Source organism: Tupaia chinensis, unplaced genomic scaffold, assembly GCF_000334495.1.
Source record: "Tupaia chinensis unplaced genomic scaffold, TupChi_1.0 Scaffold000557_1, whole genome shotgun sequence".
NCBI classification, from domain to species: Eukaryota; Metazoa; Chordata; class Mammalia; order Scandentia; family Tupaiidae; genus Tupaia; species Tupaia belangeri.
In genome coordinates, this window is record NW_006160069.1 from 1,565,849 (window position 1) to 1,589,159 (window position 23,311).

At 40.3% G+C, this 23,311-nt stretch overlaps 1 protein-coding gene across 6 annotated transcripts in view; it reads right to left on the minus strand.

The window, feature by feature from the left end:
* Positions 1-23,311, minus strand: part of APP (amyloid beta precursor protein) — a 235,378-nt gene that overhangs the window by 23,878 nt on the left and 188,189 nt on the right. For all 6 annotated transcript variants that reach the window (XM_006157706.2, XM_006157705.2, XM_006157701.2 and 3 more), the window contains one exon: positions 8,287-8,508. In XM_006157706.2, coding sequence (XP_006157768.1) covers positions 8,287-8,508 — 222 coding nt within the window. The remainder of the gene's footprint in view (positions 1-8,286; positions 8,509-23,311) is intronic.

Genomic DNA, 23,311 nt, shown 5'->3' on the forward strand with positions numbered 1-23,311 from the left:
TGTGGTCACCTACAAGGGAGTCGAGCAACATAGCCATTACGCCAACTGCTGGTCCTAGAACAAGTAATTTTAAAAGTCTGTTTCCAAAAGTCCCAAATACTATAAAACTGCATTTGTTAAATATCTTATTATTGGTTCATCAGAAAACTCATGGCATTGTTTTTCTATGCAAAAATGCACCATGGGACCAACAGTTAGCATAATGGCTATGTCACTGGACTCCTATGTAGTTGACCACGGTTCGAGTCCCGGACCTGGTGGCTTGAACTCATGCTGGGTGTGTGTGCATGCATGCCCAAGATCCAGAGAGGAGAATGGAGGAGAAGGGATTGCTTCGTGGCCATCCCCCTGGGGGGGGTGATTTCTCACTTTCTGTCTCTCTGTCTCTGTCTTTCTGGCGAGTGCAAGCATCCTATAGCAAAAATCTCTCAAAAAAAAAAAAAAAAAGTGTCATGACTTTCCCGGCAGCCCAATAACTGTCACGGAACTATTGCTGTGAAGATGATGGCTGCAGCGACACCTAGAGAGTAACATTATGACTCACAGAGTGGAGTAGAAGATTATTGTACTTTTTGAGAATTTCCTGATGACAAGAGCCTCAAATGGTACGTCTATTGCAGATGCAGAACACATGAAACTACCCTCAGGAGGGCAAACAAGCAACTTGGAGTGGGCGCGATCACAGGTATCGACAGTGACATCACTAGGAAATGCATACTCAGTGTAGGGGAGGGGAAGGGCTGGCAGTCCTGGGGTATGTTGCCAGTGGAAACACTTATTTTCTCCGTAATCTTGAGCAAATCACTCTCTTCCTCAATCCTGGTTTTGTCACAAGTAAACGGGTTTTCCAGGACTCAACTGTGCACTTATGTGAAAGAAACTTAAGATGAGAAAGCACTATTCTATAATTACTTAACAGAATATTACAAAGCAGCAAATGTACATAGAAAAAAGTCTGAAAGACATTACCACAAAATGCGATCATTAGTTATCTCCGGCTGAAAGGATTATCACTATAAATTTCTCTTTTTTTTAAAAAAAAATTAAATAGGCATTCTATTTTTTTTGAAGATTAAGCAATAATAGTTTCAGTGACTTAAATCTTAGTCTGCTTTAACCATTTAGAGGCTTATTTAATATGAATGAGAACTCAAAAAATAAGTAATTCTTGAGTTCAGGGAGCAGACATCAAAAAGGTTTCTGGGGAACCAGCAGTTAGCGTAATGGATATGTCGCTGGATTCCCACGTAGTCGACTGCGGTTCACGTCCTGGACCCGGTGGCTTAAAACTCACACCGGGCACGTGTGCGTGCGTGCCCAAGATCCCGAGAGGAGAATGGAGGAGAAGGGATTGCGGCGTGACCATCCCTCCTGGGGGGTGATTTCTTGCTTTCTGTCTCTATATATATCTCTGTCTGTCTGGCGAGCGCAAGCGCCCTACAGTGAAAACCTCTCCCAAAAAAAAAAGAAAAAGATTTCTGTAAAGGGAATTGCGGTATCACTCCAAAAAACAGAAAACACATCAACAAGGCGAAATAGTGCATTATTTTCTCAATCCACTGATTTTTAGAATGGACCATTGCCCTCTGAGCCATAAAGTCACTTCATCAATGAAAGTGTTACAAACATTTTCTACTGGCTCTTTACTGTGTTAAAAACAAGAGGGCGAGGTGGTTAAGGTGGATGGGCTTGATTTCACATGGCTACAAGGTTCAAGTTCTGGACCCAAAGGCTTGAAGAACATGCTGGGCGCATGTGCTATGTATGTATGTGTATATATATATATATATGCCCCAAATTCTGAGAGAAGAACAGAGAAGGAATTGTGGCATGGCCAGGCCCTTGTGGGTGCTTTCTTACTTTCCCTCTTTCTCTCTGTCTTTCTCCATTAAGCACATATGCCCTATAGCAAATTGAAAGGAAGAAAGGAACAAAAGAAAAAAAAAAAGAAAGAATAGAAAATGTATCTTAAAGCCTTAAAATGTAAACAGAAATGTGAGTAAGAACTCTCAGCAGCTTTGAAGCAAACCCTTCCCTGTGGGAGGAGAGAGAGAATGATGGAAACTGGTATTTCTGAGTGTGTTAGCTCTGGTGTTCCCATAATGAACCAATTCCAAGCTACAACCACCTTGCACAGCCCTCACCAGGCCTAAGATAATGGAGAATTGGCAGGAAGCCAGTTACACATAGGTAAGAGAGGCCTGAAAAATACTGGTTTGCAGGTTTAATCAAAGGCCTTATTTATTTAACCTCAATTCCACCAGTTAAACCCATTTCCTCATGGCTTCTTTATGGCCAATTAAAAATATACGAGGGGCAATGCCACTCTGCAAACACACACACACAGGCTTCATAAGACTCGTGTCTCTTTTAAAAACAGTACTGTAGTTTAGGTATCATTTACAGAGAGGCACAGGCTAGAGGCAGCAAAGGCTTTTTGGACGCCACGGTGCATACTATGTAAACCTTCGTGGCTGGCTTTCTCAGGCCGTCGAGATGAAAACACAAACACCATTAATACAAATGCTTTCGGTCAGATCATTTCACCATCCATGAGGTTAGTTCTGTAACATAGCTTCAGTGCAGCTCAGCCATTCATTTTGGTTGTGTGAATCTGAAGAGCAGACAGTAAGAATTCCTTAAGGCAAATCACGGCTATTCAAGCGCCTTTAATATTGGAAAACTGTGTTTATGATATGCTTATTTTTTTCAATGTAAATTAAAAGAACGCCTGGGTATTGGGCTCTCCTCTGGAACTGACTGTCCTTGGGGGGAAATAATCTTTTGGTAAGTATTTGAAGCTATGCTGATAGGGACTGAAGGAACAATAAAAGGAAATCCTTTGAGAATTTTAGAAATTTTTATTATCTTTGGTGTATACACATGTCTGCAAAAAGAGATGAATGGGAACATGTTTCTGGGGAGAGGGGTAAAGGGGAGGGGAGGGCAGAAGAGGAATATCTTTAGGATTGTGTCTTACATGGCTTGTTATGTTCACTTATTTTAAGGATGCACTCTTTCAGCCATATGGAGAAGTAATCTGGATATGGCTGATAAAATCTTTCAAACAAGATCCTGATTCCATTAAAAAAAGGAGAAAAAAACAAAACCCTAAAAAGCCAAAACAAATAAGCAAATAAAACAACCACAACAAACACCTACCACTGAATATGTACTCTGTTCTAAGCATTTGCTCGTCTGGAGTTAGGAATTATTACCAGCCCTAGATTGCATACTAAGGAACAGTCAGAGAGACTAAATCACTGGCCTAATAATTACACAGCAGAGCTGGAATTTAATCAGGTGAGTGAGCTGGTACTCTCCCACGCATGGGGTGGGTGTAGACGTTTTTGCATGTCACCAAGGCTCAAGGAGGAGAGGGTCTATGGCTGTCAGTGGATGGGGACCAAAATATTAGATGCTATGCATGGGACCATGTAAACAAATGAACACTGTCCTGCACCCTACACAATTTCCTAATTTCCCACCGGACATTGACCACGCACATCCAGAACTTAATTTTATGCATGAACACAAAGCATTTTTGCAGTTTTTAATGTAACCTGGATATTCTAAGATAACACTACTAGGTAAACTGAAGGAAGATAGTTTTATTCAGAGCTTTCCTAGGACTGACTTACTATTTCGGGAAATCTTATCACTGATGCTTCTGCTGCTCATAGAACCCAAATCTGAAACAGTCCCCTATATCTGTCTGCATCTGACCTTGTCACTCGAGGGGCCACTGTCTGACCATGCCATTTCCAGAAGTCATTGGCTCTTAGATGACCTAGTCCAATACCTATTATCAAACACGTTCATTGATTTTCCTCCTTAAATTTTGCAGCCAAATTATTTATGTCCATTGTTCAGGAGACTTTTCAAAATACTTATTACAACAGGGAGGCTGGGGCTGATAATGAAGAGAGCCAAAACTATAGACTCTTGAGATCTTAAGTACTATTGTCTCCCAAGACTGTTACTTAAATAAAATGAAACCTAAGATTTCACTTTTTTAAAGAATTATTTAATTTTTTTTGAGAGGTTTTTCACTATAGGGCGCGTACGCTTGCCAGACAGACAGAGAGAGACAGAGAGACAGAAAGCGAGAAATCATCCCCCAGAGGGGATGGCCACACCGCAATCCCTTCTCCTCCATTCTCCTCTTGGGATCTTGGACATGCGCGCACACGTGCCCGTCGAGGGTTTTAAGCCACCGGGTCCAGGACGCGAACCGCGGTCGACTACGTGGGAGTCCAGTGACATAGCCATTATGCTAACTGCTGGTTCCCAATAATTATTTAATTTTATGTATACATCCATTTATTTTAATTTGACCAGACAGAGAGAGAGAGAAAGTGAGAAAGCAAGCCACCAGGTCCGGGACTCAAACCATGGTCAGCCATATGGGAATGTCCAGTGCCTTTACCACTATGCCACATGCTGGGTCCAAGATGTCACTGTTTAACAAAATCTTTTTTTTTTTTTTTAAATAAAAATATCAGCTCTTTTGATGACACCTAAGCAATGAAATACCTGAATCTTAGTCAAGAATCAAGAGGCATTAACTCAAAGCTGTGGCCCAACTGGGCATTTTGGCAGCACCCAAGGGTGTGTGTGTGCGTGAATGCACATGCACTCAAGCATACTGTCCCTTGGGGCCACTACTATGTGTGCTGTTAGGGGAAAAAACCCATTGGTGTGCATTCAGTCTGCAAAATGAGAATTTTTTGGAGAGGTTTTTTTTTTTTTTTTTGCTATAGGACGTGGGAGCTCGCCAGAGAGACAGAGAGGCAGGAAACGAGAAAACACCCCCCTGGGGTGATGGCCACACCATAATCCCTTCTCCTCCATTCTCCTCTCGGGATCTTGGGCATGCACGCACACATGCCCGGCATGAGTTTAAGTCACCAGGTCTAGGACTCGAACTGCGTTTGACTACATGGGTGTTCAGCAACATAGCCATTACGCTAACTGCTGGTCCTGAGATTGAACATTTTTAATGAAAACATTGTCATTAGAGACTGAATAATGAGAATTTTTGAATAGCCAAAGTGTACTTATCTATAATATTAGGTCGTCAGGAAAACCATGACATATTTTCCTATGCAAAAATGCATCATGACTTTCCCCAAAACCCAATAAATGAAATAATCAGCTCTGTGGAGTAATACAAGTTCATAAGAAGGTCACCATGTCTTTGACAGCTAAATGTCCTTAAATTTTTCCCTCTATGTAAGAATTATTTTCGTAAATGATAAAGTCTTAATTATGCTTATATCATAAATAATATTGCTATTGATATCTGAGGATTACTATAAGGTACCTCTTCACAAGAAATTCTGGGTGATTATTCACATTATGAAAATAGTCTATATAAAGATTTTCTGCAATGGAACTTCTAAAAACAGCTTGTCCAGTGCACTTAAGGTCTGATATTGGATTTACATTAATCTAAGGAGTGCATTGATGCATCCCATGAAGTATCTATATTACAAATATGAAAACACCATCAAAGTTTATTATTTTAGGGGCCTGCAGGTTGCATGGTGGTTAAGGAACTGGACTGCCACATGGCTGATTGTGGTTCAAGTCCTGGCTTGCCTTCTCTCTCTTTCTCTCTTTCTGTCTATCTCTGGTCAAACTGAAGAAGAAGAATAAATAAAATAAAATAAAATAAAATAATTATTTTAAAACAAAGTCTATTACTTTAAGAAAGAAAATCACAGGTAGAGTTTAGTTGTATTCTCTATTAGTATAAAGAAATCAAGGTGCACACGGCATATTTATATATTTACATATATTTCTGAACATGTAAATATAGTAACACACAAAAAAATTGAAGGACACATTAATTGCAATGGATATTTCTCCTAGGAAATCTCTGTGGAAAAAGCACATCATCTATTGCACAAGTTTGTTGACAGCAAAAAAAAAAAAAAAAAAGTCTTACTTCTATGGATTATCATAGGGAAAAATAATGCAATGTGCTTCCAAATTTTAAGCAAAGTTACATTTTATTTATATGTGGTCAGATATGCTTATCTTTCCCATTTAATGCAATCTGAAATTTCACCTATGAATGACTAGCCAATGAAATTATTTAGGTGCCGGTCACTGTCCAGATGTGTAGGCTCTACCAAAACTTGTCTCTCTGCTGAGTGCACTGTGATTTCCTTAATTTTGTCACCTGCTATCTTTAAAGGTGGGCATTCTAGACCACTATCTCAGAAACACAGATTGAATATTCTTTCATTCCAGAAACAACAAATTATCTCAGGAAGAAAGTATTTTTAAAATTCTTATAAAAAATTACTACTCAAGGGGCCAGCAGGTGGCATGGCAGTTAAAGGTACTGGACTCTCATGTGGCCGACTGCAGTTTGAGTGCCAGACCTGGCTTGCTTTCTCGCTTTCTCTCTCTGTCTCTCACTCTAACTCTATCCCTCTCTGGTCAAATTAAGATAAATAAATAAATGGATAAATAAAGTTAAATAAAATAATCCTTTTTAAAAAAACTACTCAAGAGCTTAATCTCCTGGTGCCTCAAGACCTCCCTTGGAAAACAGTCATGAAAACAATATATGGTATATAGTACATGTTCTTTAAGTATTGGCTTTTATGGGCTGAATATCCCCTATCTAAAATGCATGGGAACAGTGAGTTTCAAATTTTTTTCAGATTCAGGATTATTTGTACACAATGAGATCTTGGGGGGGGGGGACCCAAATCTAAACAAAAAATTTATTTAGTTTTACAAATATGCTACATACACAGGTTGATGGCAATGTTATATAATATTTATAAATTGTGATATTTTGACTGTGATCCATCACATAAGGCTACATATGGAACTTTCTACTTTTGGTGTAATGTTGGTACTCAAAAAGTTTTGGATATTAGAGCATTTTTGATTTCAGACTTTTGAATTAAGGACATTCAACCTGTATTATTATATAATGTAACATTCTAATATAAAGGTGGTAAAGTAAATATTAGAAGAATGTTACTGCCACATGTTTTCCATGGGAAGAATTGCTTCTAAAATATGGAGGAGCTAGCCATGCGGCCTAGTAGTTAAGGGAGCCAGATCACACAAGGGGGACCACAGTTTAAATATGGGCCCTTGAAGGAACCAGCGGATGGCGTAAGGGTTATTATCACTGGACTTCCATGTAGTTGGCTACAGTTTCAGTCCCAGACTTGGTGGCTTAAAACTCATGCTGGGCACATGTGTGTGCTTCCTGAGAGGAGAATGGAGGAGAAGGGATTCTGGTGTGGCCACTACCCCTCCCCCTCTGTGGGGTGACTTCTCGTTTTCTGTCTCTGTCTCTCCTGTGAGAGCAAGTGCTCTATTGCAAAATCTCTCTTAAAAATAAACAAACAAAGAAAAAACAATGTGTGACCCAAATCCCAAGAGGAAGGAGAAATGGAGGAGTAGGAACTATTGTTGTGACCATGCCCCATCGGGAAGTGCTTTCTCCCTCATGCTTTCTGTCTCTTTCCAGTGAAAGTATCCATATTTTAATATTAAAAAATACATATATAAATACATTATACATGTTACATACATGATAACGAGTTTATAATTTATATATTTACTTTTCTATGTATGTATCTTTGCGGGGGGCTTCCTTTTTATAGCAGTGTTAAATCCAAGGAAGAAACTCCCCAGAGAGCAAATTTGGATCTTTGGGAAACAATAGGCCTTTTCCTCAAAAGTGACCCATGTTACCGTAATCTTCTATTACCTACACAATAAGGCTGTTAACTTTTCCAAACAATTATCAGTTGACTTGTTTATATCAGTTGTAGGATAAGAAATCAGTTGTAAAATAATTCATAAAAATATAATATTTTCTTATTGATTATACAGTAGCAACTAATATATACTTCTTTTTTTTTTTTAAGAGAGAGAGAATTGCCATAGGGCATATGTGGCCACTGGAGAGACAGAGAGACAGAAAGTGAGAAATCACCCCCTGGGGGGATGGCCATGCTACATTTCCTTCTCCATTCTCTTCTCACGATTTTGGGCATGCATGCACACGTGCCAGGTGTGAGTTTAAGCTGCTAGGTCTGGGACTTGAACCGCAGTTGATTAAGTGAGAGTCCAGTGACATAACCATTAGGTCATTTACTGGTTCCAATATTTACTTCTTAATCAAAGTAAAACTGAAATGAAATATTATTACACCAAAAAAAGAAATCACCATGCAAGATACACCACACGCATACCCATATGTATATATACTAGAATGCCCCTGTTCCTCTCTGAGACCCTTACCTTCATTTTCTGTGTTGGCTGGCACGGAATCAACTCCAAAAGGATGCCATGGCTGGAGGTCATCGAGGCTGAACTCTCCATTCACGGGAAGAAGCTCCACAGTGGTTTTTGTCTCGGTCAAAGATGGCATGAGGGCATCATTTCCGTAACTGATTCTTGGTTCACTGATCATGTTGGCTAAGACATCATCCGAGTAGTTTTGCTCTTTCTGAAGCAGCTCATCTAAACAAAACAAAGGCAAGGTCTTTGGTGAGTGACAACAATCATCACAGTAGCAGCAGCGACCACCGAGTACCACTTCAACTGCTTTTACACACATGGCCTCCTTTAGAGTCATGATGCGGGGACCTTATCATGCCCACCTTAGAGATGTGAAAACAAGGGCATGCGGAAATGAGGTAAATATGCAAAGTGACAGCTGCCAGGTGTCCCTGGAAAGATCTGAGCCCAAGAAGAAATGGTAGGTGATCCACACTTTGAACCAGTGATGCACTCTTATCAGAGGTGAGACGTCGTGAGTTAAACTACCACTTCTTTCTCTGACTCAGTTCGAATTCCTTAGTGCACAATGATCCCAGAGGAGTTTAACAGTTGCTTTGGTGTGGCATTTGAGGCAGAGTGGTGGCAGTAAGCAAGGTGCAATCTCACTCAAGTCAAATGACGTATCTGGTGAATCTGCAGTCTTTCCTTGGAGACACATAAGGGCAAGCGTTACTGGACATTAGCCTGTTACATCCCCAACATGTCTCATCACTCTGCCTTGAAAACAAATCTGTGTTCCCCAAGTGCTCCTCTTGTGCACATGATCTCTAGTCTGACGCCACGGCGTCTCCTTGCCTTCTGACTGCGGCCCTGTGACATGACGCTCTGCTCCAGGCTTCCCTGGGCTAACACACCTGCCACGCACATTCTCCTGGGAATAGACCCAGATCCCTAACATCCTGCCGTAATCTCCTGCTGCCTCTCTTCACCAAAAAATGTCAATATTCCTCCTTTAAAAATTGGGTAGACAAAAATCAGCTTTCTGGAACATAAGTTCTTGTAGTCTAGTGAAACCCCTCAAATCAAGTTTTTGTTCTTGAATTGCATTTTCACTGGAATAAAAGAGCTTAGGACACAGCCTTGTACCACATGTAATTGCTACTGTACTCTAAAAGACAGCTCCAACGTATCACATGATTTGTAGATCTCCTATTGGGTTAACAAAGATGAATTAGGATGTTCTGAGCTGGTTTTCTCCCCACCCCCTTTTTAAAACTGTTTTTGTTATAGGGTGTTATGCTTGTCAGAGAGAGACAGACAGAGGGAAAGTGAAAAATCAACCCTGGGGGGAATAGTCACACCACAGTCTCTTCTCCTTCATTCTCCTCTTGGCATTGTGGGCATTCACACACACACACATACCCAGCATGATTTTAAGCTGCTGGGTCTAGGACTAGAACCGTGGTTGACTGGGAATCCAGTGCTTACCACCACACCACCTTCTGGCCCCCGATCTGAATTTTTTAAAAATTAGAGACCCATAGAAAACATGATTTATGTGTGTGCAGTACATGTAACAAATGGTAGCTTAGTGGTAAGTAATGTGTCTAAGCACATGTGATAGGATAGCTACTAATATATTTGATTATTTAGAATAGCTCATTTTCCAGTCATCTCTGTGTCAAGACCTTACAGTGTATTTCTAACCAATTGCTGGTTAGTACGAGTGCTTGGAGAAAATAAAGGAAATGAAATCAGGATTTAAATTCGACTCCAACATTTTACTACCATCCTTCAAACTCTCTTTTACACTGGCAAAGAAATTTCATCTGAAAAATTAAAATCCTCCTCAAACATTAAAATAACTGGATGGGAAGCATTAAAACATACGAATAATATTCTTCCATGAGTCAGTTTCACTGCAAGAGATGATTTCAAATGATGGGATAGCAAGGAAATCAGTCCCCTTGCAGTATAATTCAAGTTATAATACAAACCATTTGCCGTGGCACCATTCTAAAATGCAATATCTGATGACCTTTCCCATAGATAAAAGGCCCCCATTAGATTTCCTCCAAATTTTTCATGCCTTACAGAGTCATAGGTAATAGCTAATAACTTAGCCAACTTCTGATTTAATATATTAATGGGCATTTCTTTCATATAAATCTTATGCTAGTGACTGTTAAGCACTTCCTACACTGAAGAGCAAATCTTCTGGAATAATTATTGGTATATGCATACTTCATCTTGAGAGCAAACAGCCTTCACCAGCGAGAGTTTCTGGCCCTACCTGGGGCCCTGTTGTTTCTGGCATCTGTGGTATTTACCATCCCTTACCCTCCTCCTACATCTGAAGGTTTTTCTCTGTCTCAATACATAGCACTGAGCTTCTTCCCCACAATGTCTCTGCACAATTTCTCTTGCTCCTTTTTTTCTAATTTCTTTGTCCCTATCTCTTTCTCCAACTCCTGCATATGGGAATTCCATATGCTCTTGAAACTCTAGAGGTCTTCTTACCTCTGGGTGAATCCGAAATGTATTTCCCCAGCGTCAACTTCTCCTTCCAATTCTGATTTCAACATCCCCAACAGTTCGGTGGATATATTAACTTAGATCTCCCTTCTGATCAGTGAACTTGGTCGGCGTAGAGCTGTGGAAGGCCTCTTGCCCTCCCTCCTCCCTTCCTGCTTCCGAATCATGGCAAAAGCAATTCTCCTAGTCACAGCCTGGATGCGGTCAGAATGCTCCCTGACTCCCTGAACAACTTTGTGTCCATACTTAACACTAATGACAACTGCTTTTGAATGAGGTTTTTGAGTTCTTTCATTTATTTTTCACTCACTTTTCACCTACTGTCCCTCTGGTACTATCATTACTTTTTGCCTGGATAATTGTAATAGTCTTCTCATTGCTAGCTATGGTCTCAATATCACTGCCCCCACTGCCCCTCCCGTAATGGATTAGTGTCTTATAAAACAGGGAGGACTTAGGCCCTCTTTTTCTGTCGAACCTGTCATCTGAGGACACGGCATTTGTTCCTCTTGGGGGAAGCAGCATCAAGAGGTCATCTGGGACGCAGAGAACAGAGTTCTTATAGATGTTGAACCTGCCTTAACCTTAGACTTCCCAGTCTGCAGAGTTGTTAGCAAACATTTCTATGGTTCATAAATTACCCAGTCTCAGATATCTCTTATAGCAGAACAAACTGACCAATATATTGCTACCGCTCTTTTTATTCTTCTTTTCCCAATGCTCAGGAATTGCTTCTCCCCATTTCAGTGGCTCCGTATTTTCTACTCAGTTAATGCCAAGTCTTTGGCTAGATGCTAAACGGCATCTGTGATCTGGGTCAGGAGGTCCACAGCTCTTTGCTGTCTACCACACACACTTAGGCTGAACAGCTCGGGTTATCCTCTCATGGGACCAAGTATTCCCATCACTATCACTTTGTTCTCTGTTCCTGTTACCTGGGAAGCCTTCTGCTTATCTTAATTACATGCACTATTTAAAGCCCTGATCAAATGTTCCCTCTCCTATGACTCTCTTCTCAAAGCAGTCATTATTTTACTTATGAGTTAGGAAACTGAGGCTGAGAGAACTAATTTATTAAAATCCCATGGCCGGAAAGCACCAGTGTTAAAATACCCATTCAATAACTGATCTCCCTGTATTTAGCCCCTACCTACTGAACCTCTTTTAGTATCAAAAGAGGGGCTTACTCTTAGTCTCATTATTGATTTACTTATTTATAGAGTAAATGTAGAAGCTAGGCATTTTATTATTCCTTTATTTTTTAAAAGAATTATTTGTTTTATGATTATTATGATTATTGTTATTTTAATTCACCAGAGACAGAGAAAGTGAGAAAGCAAGCTACCAGGTCCAGGACTCGAACTGCAGTTTGAGAAACCAGGCATTTTAAGCATAACTTTGTTCCATTGTCTTCAACCTCCTGGGGCTGTGTCTACTCTTGTGGGACTGCTACTAAATCACCAAATGCCCTGTGGAATGGTTATTGCTTTTGTCCTCCAAAGAGGCCTTTCCAGGTACAGGCAGCCATAGCAGGTCCTACCTCATCCACTGGCAGTGAAAAAGGTAGAGTAGGGAACTGTCACAGTGGGTGGCCTTACATTTATACTTCACAGAACGTCCAGGGCGTTTCAGGTTGAGGTAAATTGCCCCTTTTTAAAAGCTCTTCTCTTACACTGTTGGCAGGAAATTTCATTCAAATGTACCTCATAATCATTTATTTATTTTTTATAAAATTATTTTATTTTTAAATAGTATTTACAATTATTATTTTAATTTGACTGGAGAGAGACAGAGAGAGAGACAGAGACAGAGAGACAGAGAGAGGGGGGACATGAGAAAGCAAGCTGCCAGGTCTAGGACTCGAACTGTAGTCGACCATGTGGGAGTACAGTGTCTTAACCACCATGCCACCTGCTGGTGTCATAGTCATTAATTTTCCTGGCTTATTAAATTCATTTTATAGAAAATTTAATTGAAGAATGGAATGTTTAAGGTGAGAATATTTATAGCAGAGCGAGAAGCACTTTAGCCTCTCCCCACAATTCGTATACAAAATATAGAAAATTTAAAGCTAACCATCCTTGGCTATGTCATTTGAAATAATGAAGTCAATACAGCTTTAGGGAAAAAAAAGGGCCAAGATGAATTACCAGTGGTCGAAGTAAGATTCAATTTTGCAGTCATAAAACAGTGAAGGCAGCCAGTTACCTCTTTTTTTTCCCCTCCCTCTTGACATTATTAAGGCCTCAGGATTTTACCAAGGGCTCCCGCTCTGGCACTAGACAATTGTGCCTGTGACAAAATATCCAAACCAAATAGGATTAGCTCATTGTTCATTCTGAGTGGACTTTATCTTTGACTTCCACGGTGAGACTAATCATACAGAAACCACACTTCTATACCTTGGTGGCCCTGATGGATTATCCTTTTATCTGAATTAATTTCATATTTTATTACAAAGCTTTGATGGCCTATATTGGGGATTTTCAAAGCTTTTAAGCATCTACATTTGCCAACTGCTGTATTAAACCAAGAGACTATCTATACTCATTTTCCCCCAAGACTCTTTTATTTCCTATAAGCTATTTGTTATTGCCTAAAATTGCAGCAGTTACCTCTGGAGTCAAGTATCTTCCGTAATACCCATGCACTTAAACCTTACAATTAAAAATGGAAATATTTAATGGAATTCAATGATAGTAATTGTTAACCTATGGTTTAAGCAATAGCAGATGTATTTAACTTCTAATATTAAACATACAATGAACCTTATTAGCTTGATTTTTTAAAAAATATTTAAGTGTATATTTGACATACTTATAGCAAAAAGAAACAAAAAACTCACAAAAATATTTAAACTATTTTGAAGAAAGAACATCAAAAGAGACACTCTAGCAATTTAATTTTCAAATGGCTAAGATGTTTTGTTTCTGTAGAAGCAACAGACATCCATGATTTGAGAGAAATGGCTCCATAAAGACTGCTGAATTGGGAAACCAATGAATTCTAGATAACTCATCTAACATTCCTTTAAATATTAATCACTAGCCAAACTCATTATAAAATTCAACTGTCACGTTCTAGGTTTTAGAAAATAAGGTTTAGGGACCAACAGATGGTGTAATGATCATGTCACTGGACAACCACATAGTCAACTGCAGTTCGAGTCCCAGACCAGGCGCCTTAAAACTCATACAACACACGGGTGCGTGCATGCCTAGAATCCAGAGAGCAGAATGGAGAAGGGACTGTGCCTGTAGCAAAAATCTCTCAAAAAAAGAAAAAAAGAAAGGAAATTAGGTTTGGGTACCAGCAGATGGCGAAATGGCTACATCGATGGACTCCCATATACTTAACTGCAGTCTGAGTCCTGGACGTGGCAGCTTAAAACTCACGCCAGAGAGGAGAATGAGGGAGAAGGACTACAGCGGAGCCACCCCTGTGGGATGGGGGGTGATTCTTGCTTTTTGTCTCTCTGGCAAGTGCACGTGTCTTAGAGCGAAAATCTCTCTAAACTAATAATGATGATGATGTTTAGGTCAGCCTCATTGCCTAGTGGTTAAGGGAGCTGGATCCCACATGGCTGGCCACGGTTTGAATCCTGGCCTTGGTGGCTTGGAAAACATGCCAGGTACATCTGAAATCTTGATGAGATGGAGAAAGGGAAGAGAAGGGATTATGGTGTGACTATGCCCAAATGAGCACAGACCCCACGGTGGGTGCTCTCTCCCTCCTTCTCTCTCTCTCTGGTAAGCACGTATGCCCTCTGACAACAGCAACAACAAGGTTTATAGACACTAAGCGGGTTCTCTTTCACAAGCTGCAGTTACATGTTAGCATACTTGAGGTAGGAAAGAACCTTTGCTTTACATACAGGAAGTATAACCTCAGCCTTTTCCCTGTGAAACACCAGTGAGAACATGAGGTACCCCACACTTGCTGGTTTCTCTTTGTGTAGGACAGAACCTGCATTGGAACTAATTTTTTCAATTTGTTGGTCCTTCTGGTTTCTAGTTGCAAATATGTATTTACGTCCTCCTTTCAAAAGGAAAATTCCTTTTTAACTTTGTCTAACAGAGGATTTTCAAATGACCAACTTTCATCTTTTAAATAATGTTTGTTTTCACATTTGCCTGAAAGGACCAAGGCTCACACCACTACACACAAGGTGCCCCCTCCCCCAAACACAGCTGCATTCAAAGTATTTGTAAGAGGGATGTAATTTTTCCCTACCAAGAAGCACCACAATAAATCAGCTGTCATCATTCTAGGCATTTTGCCCACTCCAGGACTATGAGATCAGATTTAATTTTTCAGTCACAGTTTGGTCCATGTCTGATTCTTGGCTCAATATTTAATTACCATTCTCTTCATTATATTTAATGTCTTCATGGTCTCCAAAACACCTGAAGGGTTGTGTTCCTCACTCATAAAATCATGAGAGGTTGGCTTGATGGCCTCTGCAATTCTTTCACTTTGAATCCTGTTATCTGAACTCTTGCCACATGGGTGTCCTCCTCTAGGGTTTTGTGAGAATCTCAGATCTGTGCAGATGTAAAACTCAGAATCTGCATGGCGATTTGATTCCTGGGTGAGTCTCATACAGGTTAGTTAGACAGGGCCCACCCTCCACTATACTGACCAGAGGCCCAAGCCATAAAGGCCCGACTACACAATGGCCTCAGTTACCCCTTTGGAAGAGACTAAACAAGCCAAAAACTGAAAACAAAATAAGCATGAAAGTATAACCAAGAAACAATACTGCCAGAGGAAAAAACTTAGTCCAAACACCTCGAAGTCACATTCTTAGAAGCCAACACATTTGATTGCCTTGAAACCATCATTTGTGGTACATTTTCTGATCCAGAAGGAAACAGGAAAGGAAAGGCTGGTCATGGATTTCCTTTTGGACTAGACCATTTGTTGGGCAGGAAGTCACAGAAACAGGAAAGTGCTCAGGAAATAGCATAATGCAGACACTGAGATACGGGACTGGAAAGTGTAGATGGCATCAATAGATACAATTCATCGCTGGGCTTTTCCCAGAAGACAGTAGCTCCTCCCTAACTAGAGCAGACCCATCCTAGGTGGGTGAATTTACCTCCAGAATGGACTTAGCTACAGTTCAGTGGAATAGCTGTTTGGAATGCAAAGTTGGGGGAGAACCCATGTGCTCTTTCGATAATCCTGATTACTCTATGTGGCCAGGATCATGCTGTGGCATACATGTGATGCCACAGTTATAATGTGATGGGATTATGCCATGAGATATGACACTTAATTGCCTGAGATCAACCACACCCCTGGTCCCTACCATTTCTATGGCCTTTACATACCTATCAGCTCATCTGATGCACAGAATAGTCTTTATAGTGGGATTACTATCCCCATCGATAGTTGAGTTACCTGACGTCTATCCTGTAAAGAATATTTTAAACTAGCAAGTGGCAGAATTGAGGTCTGAACTGATTTCCTTGCAACCTTCTCACTATTCTATGAAAAATTTATCTTATGAAGGGCACAGCTGTTATTTTGGTTAGTAAGTAATATCATTTTGGGTCGTCGTAAAAGTCATGACTAATTTTTGCCATGGAAAACATAGAAAAAAATACACCACAACTTTTCTGACAACCCAATAGATGTGCAAACCGTCTTTCATCACAAGAATCCTATTTTTCAAACATTTTATATTCTTGATAGAGTTGGAAATTCTACAAATTCTACAAATTCAACAGGATCTTTCTTCATATGATGGGGACAAATTCAACAGGATCTTTCTTCATATGATGAAACCAAGGTAAGGTGGTCAAAGCTGTAGTCCAAGGTCATAGAGCTTCTTGATGGTGGAGGAGAGCTAGCTAGCCGATTACAATCAGAACCATCATGCAGGACTCCCTCTTCTAGGTGAGGCCTCCTTGACCTTTCTGTATTGACAATCCATCCTCAATAGTGGGTTCCCCTTAGAACACTATCTCCCACTTTGAATTTCCCTTTTTCAGGAAGATTAGCGTGAATATGACAGCTACATGAATTATCACTGGGTTTCAACAACTCTGGGTCAGATTTAAAGTAACTTAGATTTCTTTAGATTTTGAACTGTTTAAAGGGTTGAGTAGTGGATCAATTCTGCAGACTCACTCAACTTAGATATTCTTTTTCATCCACAATGTAGTGTAGCAACCTGGATATTTCAATGGCTGAGAAAACAGCTCTGTTAGATGCGACCACATTTTTCTAACATGGGGAAAAATTATAGACATATTGCAAAATAATGCTGTGCCACAAATATAGTTTTATCTCGACCTCCAGAAAATTAGGTTAGTTTTATTTTTAGCCACACTATCAATCCTGAAAATCTTCCAGAGTAACAATTCAGACTCTATGTCTAAATCTGGGTTTCTTTTTGTTTGGTACAGTAGTTTCCTGGCCACAGCTTTTTAACGAGGCATGCTTTGTCCACTGACAGTAACAAATTGCCCCTGAAAGAGACACAGACAAGGCTGCTCATCACTGGTGAGAACAATCCTTACTGCAAGCACCACTTCCGTGAAATACTATTTGTTTGGTTTAGATTGAGGCTATGGAAGAAGTTCATTTTAAGATAAATTTCTTTCTGGCTTTCAAAATCGTAAATCAAACAACTTAGATCCGCCAATCCCATCAGTCAGAAATCAAGATAAAAGTCAGTCAGCCTCCCTGGCATCTAAATGCAGATTAAAGGGCTCTGTTTCCACGTCTACTTAAGGAACTGTGCCGAAGTCCTGATCTTACTTCCACCTACATTAGAGGATCTTGGTCTTGTCGGAGTTGTGAGGAACTTAATACAGACTAAAAACGTATTGTCTATACAATCTAGTTTGTGTAGGTTGTGAGGAACTTAATACAGACTAAAAACCAAACGTATTGTCTATACAATCTAGTTTGTGTAAGTACAGTGGATGGTGTTTGCCCAACAATGAAACTGCCGAACACCACATGGTTCAGAATACATCTGTGCCATTGGCTGTACATATACACAATGTCCTCGTTTTGGGGGAAACAACAAAGCGATAAATTTAGTTGTAAAGAACTATACTGTCTGCAACTTACTCTCAAGAAATGAAATTTTATGCAATATTTTTGGAAATTTTCTGTAAGCCTGGAATTACATTAAATTAAAAGTTTAGTACTGGAGGCACAATGAGCTTTGTTTCTTTTCAGTTTTTGCTATAGGGTACATGTGCTTGCCAGAGTGAGACACAGAGCAGGAGAGAGGGGGAAAGTGAGAAATCAACCCCTAGGGATGATGGCCACACCCCAATCTCTTCTCTTCCATATTCCTCTTGGGATTCTGGGCATGCATGCACACACGTAAGTTTCAAGTCGCCAAGTCCGGGAACTGAACAGAAATGTGGGCCATGTGAGATCAAGCTGCCTTAAGCACCACGCCACTTAGACCTTGTATCCTTTCAACACAAGTCCATTATTTCATGTGGTCTTCAACCCAAGACACAGTTAACTCTTCACGTGCTAGAGGAGAAACTGGTGGTCACGGGCTAGTGTTTCTATGACTGAGCTGAAGGATTTTCAAGGTAATTATTGTGTGGAAGTCTTTCTTCAAACCTATCTTTAAGAAAGCCTAACCTCTGTAGCAAAACCTAGGACTTCACTGATTCCTCCTTTATTAAAAATAAGAATGAAATCAATCATTTGGTACTAGTTACAAGAGTAACATAAATTTAGTGCAAAAAATGTAGAAATGAGGAGCAACACAAATTTATTTGCAATACAAGCACCAGGGATAACTAAGAATAGTGCTTTTTTTAAAAAATAGTTTTGTCTTTACAGAACTAATTATTGGGAACCAGCAGTTAGCATAATGGCTACGTCACTGGACTCCACGTAGTCAACCGTGGTTCGAGTCCCGGACCCGGTGGCTTAAAACTCATGCTGGCCACGTGAGCATGCCCAAGGATCCCAAGAGGAGAATGGAGGAGAAGGGATTGTGGCGTGACCATCCCCCCTTGGGGGTGATTTCTCGCTTTCTGTCTCTCTGTCTCTCTCTGTCTGTCTGAGCGCCCACGCCCTATAGAAAAATCCTCTCAAAAAAAAAAAAAAAAGAGTAGAACTAATTATTTAATCTCTTCCCCATCGTCACTTTACTTTTCTAATTTTAAAGACTGTGACCAATGGACAAAAAATCTTCTAAATTATTGAGGCATGCAGATGGTCCTTAAAATTAGGGATATTAGGTCTGAGAACACAGAGAGATGGAATCATGAGGAAGAATTTTCCAGTTTCCTTGTTCAGTACTTACTTAGCTTTCAATTTTCTGAGAGGTTGTTTTGCAGATTTGTTCAGTTTTGTTTGCCTTTACTTCTTTCTTTTTTAAAAGAATTATTTTACTTAACTTTGTTTATTTATTTACTTATTTTAATTTGACCATAAGGGGACAGAGAGAGAGAGAGAGAGAGAGAGAGAGGGAGAGAGAGAGAGAGGAGAGAGAGAGAGAGAGAGAGAGAGAGAGAGAGAGAGAGAGAGAGAGAAAGTGAGAAAGCAAGTCGCCAGATCTGGGACTTGAACCACAGTTGGCCATGTGGGATTCCAGCGTCCTTAACCACCATGCCACCTGCTGGCCCATTTTTACTTCTTAGTTTTTAGATATAGGGTAAATTAGAAAAATGAAATATCAGTTTGCTATTATCTGTAATAGTACTGCATTTCTTTTTTCTTTTGTTTTTAAGAGAGATTTTTGCCATAGGGCATGTGCACTCACCAGAGAGACAGAGACAGAAAGCAGGAAATCACTCCCCAAGGGAGGTGGGTGGTCGTGCTTCAATCCCATCTCTATTCTTCTCTTGGGATTTTGGGTACACACGCACATGTGCCCAGCGTGAGGTTTAAGCGATAGGGTCTGGGACTCAAACTGTGGTCCACATGTGGGAATCTAGTGACATAACCATTATGTCCTGCCGATCCCTCATTTCACTTTTTAAAACTATACATGCCTTTAGTGAGGACAAGAGAATAGAGTCAGGTAATACACTCCTTTTTTAATATTTAAATGATGGTTTTCATGCTCTTGCATGCATTTTTATATTGGGAAAGTCATTCTGACGACTGTGTACAATGTGAGCTCACAGTCTTCTGCAGTCCTTTTACTGCTGGTGTTGGGGTGCTCTGGGCATCAATCATAGTGTCCCTTTTTATCTACTTGAACTCTGAACCAGTCAGGAGACAGCAGGTGGGGACTGAGACATTACCTTTCCTTCTGGACCAAGGCCAGGACCTTACCAGTACATAGGGTGGGGAATGAGTTCACAAGGCACACGCCTTAACCAGCTGCATGTTGACTGGATTACAGACAATTCGACTTTATATTCAATTGCACAAGACAAGTATGATATTATCTGTCTCTCTCTCTCACACACACATACACACGGTCTCTGTACCCATTTCCTGGCATACAACTCCGAGAATCCTTAGCATTTGTATTCTGATGAGCTGACTACTGACCGGTAGCTCTTCGGTAGAACCAGGACGGCAGCGATCACCAGAAAGACAAAGTCGGGATCTGAGGGTTGAAATTTTCAGCTCTACTCCCCAATCTCTGGGGAAGGGAGGGGGCTGAAGATGACCATGGATGGCCATGATGTAATCGATCACATCAATGTAATGAAGCCTCGATAAAAACCCCAAATGGGGGCCGGCAGGTGACGTGGTGGTTGGCCAACTGCCAACTCAAGTTCCATACTTGATGTCTGGCTTTCTCAATTTCTCTCTCCTCTCTGGTCAAATTAAATAATAATAATACATAAAATGAAACACCCCAAATGACAGAGAGTAGAGAGCTTCCGGAGAGCTGCATACATGGAAAGGGCCCACCCCAAAAGGGTAAGGAAGCTCTGCAACCCTCCCCTTGTTCCTGGTCCCAAGTACCATTTGTTCTGTATTATCCTTTGTAGTACCCTTCTGAATCCTCTGTAGTATCCTTTATAATACATTGTAAATGTAAGTAAGTGTCCCCGAGTTCTGTGAGCTACTGTGGCAAATTAACTGAATCCAAACATGGGGAAGGTCCTGAAATCCTCATTTATTTCCAGTCAGTCAGAAACACATGGTAAAACAACCTGGGGCTTGCAATTGGTATCAGAAGAGAGGGCAGAGTCTTGGGAACTGAGCCTTGAACCTGTGAGATCTGGCACCACCTCCAGGTAGACAGAATTGAATTGATTTGAAGAACATCCTGCTGGCATCCTCTTCAGACCAAATTGCTCGTTTGCTGGTGGAGCAAAGCCCTACACAGTTTACGTGGCAGAAGTGATCTATGGATCTGTTTTGATATGGAGTGAAGTAAAACAGAGACTGAAACTGACTTTGTTTCCTCTTTACATTCTTGGAACAAGCGAAGAACAGGGGCTGAGCTAGCCCCATCTGCAACACTGCTGGTGAGCGCTGTGCAGACAATGCTAGAAGCAGCATGTTATATGTTCATGAGGGATCCCCTACAGGTGTGTCTTACTTGATGTGCATAACTTTTACTAATTTTTAGTAGAACACTCTAAAATAATGACAGAGCATGATACAATTTTTAAATATAGTAAACATATAACGATATGTCTCTAACGATATGTGCTACACTTCTAAACGACTGGCAGCACAGGTTTGTTCACTGCAGTATCACCTCAAACACGTCCCTTCTACTACTTTATGACTATTTCCCTCTCACTAGGCCGTAGGAATTTCTGGGCTTCCTTACAATGTTATGAGACGACCATCGTATATTCTGTTGTTCACTGAAACACTGCTATGAAGAGCATGACTATATATATATTTTTAATTTAAAATAAAATTTCTCTCTTTTCTTGTCAGAAAAAAACATAGACTTGCCAGAGAGACAGAGAGAGAGAGAGAGAGAGAGAGAGAGAGCGAGAGAGGGAGAGAGAGGAAAGAGAAAACTCCCCAATGGGGCATGGTTATACCACAATTCTTTTCCCTCTGTTTCTCTGTCTATAAAGATTTGGTGCCCATGTGCCTGGGCAGTTTTCAAGCCGCTGGGGAAGAGATTTGAACAGTTTGGCCACATGGGATCTGGCTTTCTATGGAAGCACTTAACCACTGTGCCATGGGGCTGGCCTTGTCATTTATTTTCTTTGAAAACATTACTTTAAAATATTGCCACCTCAGCACAATTAATCTTCCCTTGCTTCCACCCTGCTCTGAAAAAATTTTAACTTGAGACAAAAAAAAAAAAAGAAGAAAACAAAAGGAAAAATATGATAAAACAGATTTTGTCTCAAATCGTGATATACTCTATGAAGAGTTCATGACTTTTCTGACAGACTTCTCTTTCTTTCTTATGCAATTGGATTTTCCAATGTGACTACTTGTTTCTGCAAACATATAATATTAAAATGTGCTCATATTTAATAACAAAACTGTACCTCAAAATTTAGAGCCTTCCATGCTAATTACCATAGTGTTCCAGTATCCTTTTTTAAAAAGTGTTATATAAGCAATCCTTATTCAAACACACCTTAACGCTTCAACAATAAATTAAAAAATGATTTGCATAGAGCATTTATACCCGTGTTTTCATCTTCCAAGTATGGTAAACATTAATTAACCCTGGCTAATTAAAACAGCCACGGTTTACAAATTTACTCATTAATCAGCCACAAGCAAATAAGCGTTTTAAAGGCTTTCACAATTCGGTGCCAATTAAATATGGAAATTATTATTATTTTTAAATGAGGTCATAAATTCAAGGCAGAGACATTTGATTTAGATTTGATAGCGGTTGAGAAAGAACCTTGGACAGTATTTCAGATTCTTAGAAGTCAACGGAAAGAGAAAAATATAACTGCTTGTTCTGGGTTGAACTGTTCTCCCTCCAAAAAGGTTCAAGTCCTAACCCCAGATCCTGGTGAAAATGGGTTTATTGGGAATAAAGTTCTCTACTGATGTGATCAAGTTAAGATGAGGTCAGACTGGAACAGAGTGGGCCCTTAATCATACTAGATTAGTCTCACAGAGACAGAGACACAGGAACTGCCACCATGCGAAGACAGTGGGAGGACGTGCACCTGCAGTCCAAGGATCGTCAGTTGCACCAGGAACAAAGAAAGGAGCATAACAGATTCCCCCTGAGAGCGTCAGAGGAAGCACCTTGGCTTCTAGTTGCTAGCCTACAAAACGATGAGAAGATATATTTCAGTTGGTGTAGGTCACCCAGTTTGGGGTAATTGGTTCTGGCGGCCTTAGGAAACTAACACCCTGTCCATGTAAGTGCAATGAACTATCTGCTGATAAGACAACCGCAAATACACTGGGATAGTGTGGTTTCTTAGTGAACACCTTATTCAAGGCTAGGGTTCCGGTAGATTAAGGAGGAGAATCAAGAGCTCTATAATCTAACGGTCTAATGATGATACAATCCTATCAGTGCAGCGCTCCTTCCCTCCCCCCATCAGAAAGTGTTTAGTGGACACCAAGTTCCCTTGTTTCAACATCTGTTTCTCTCTTCCGA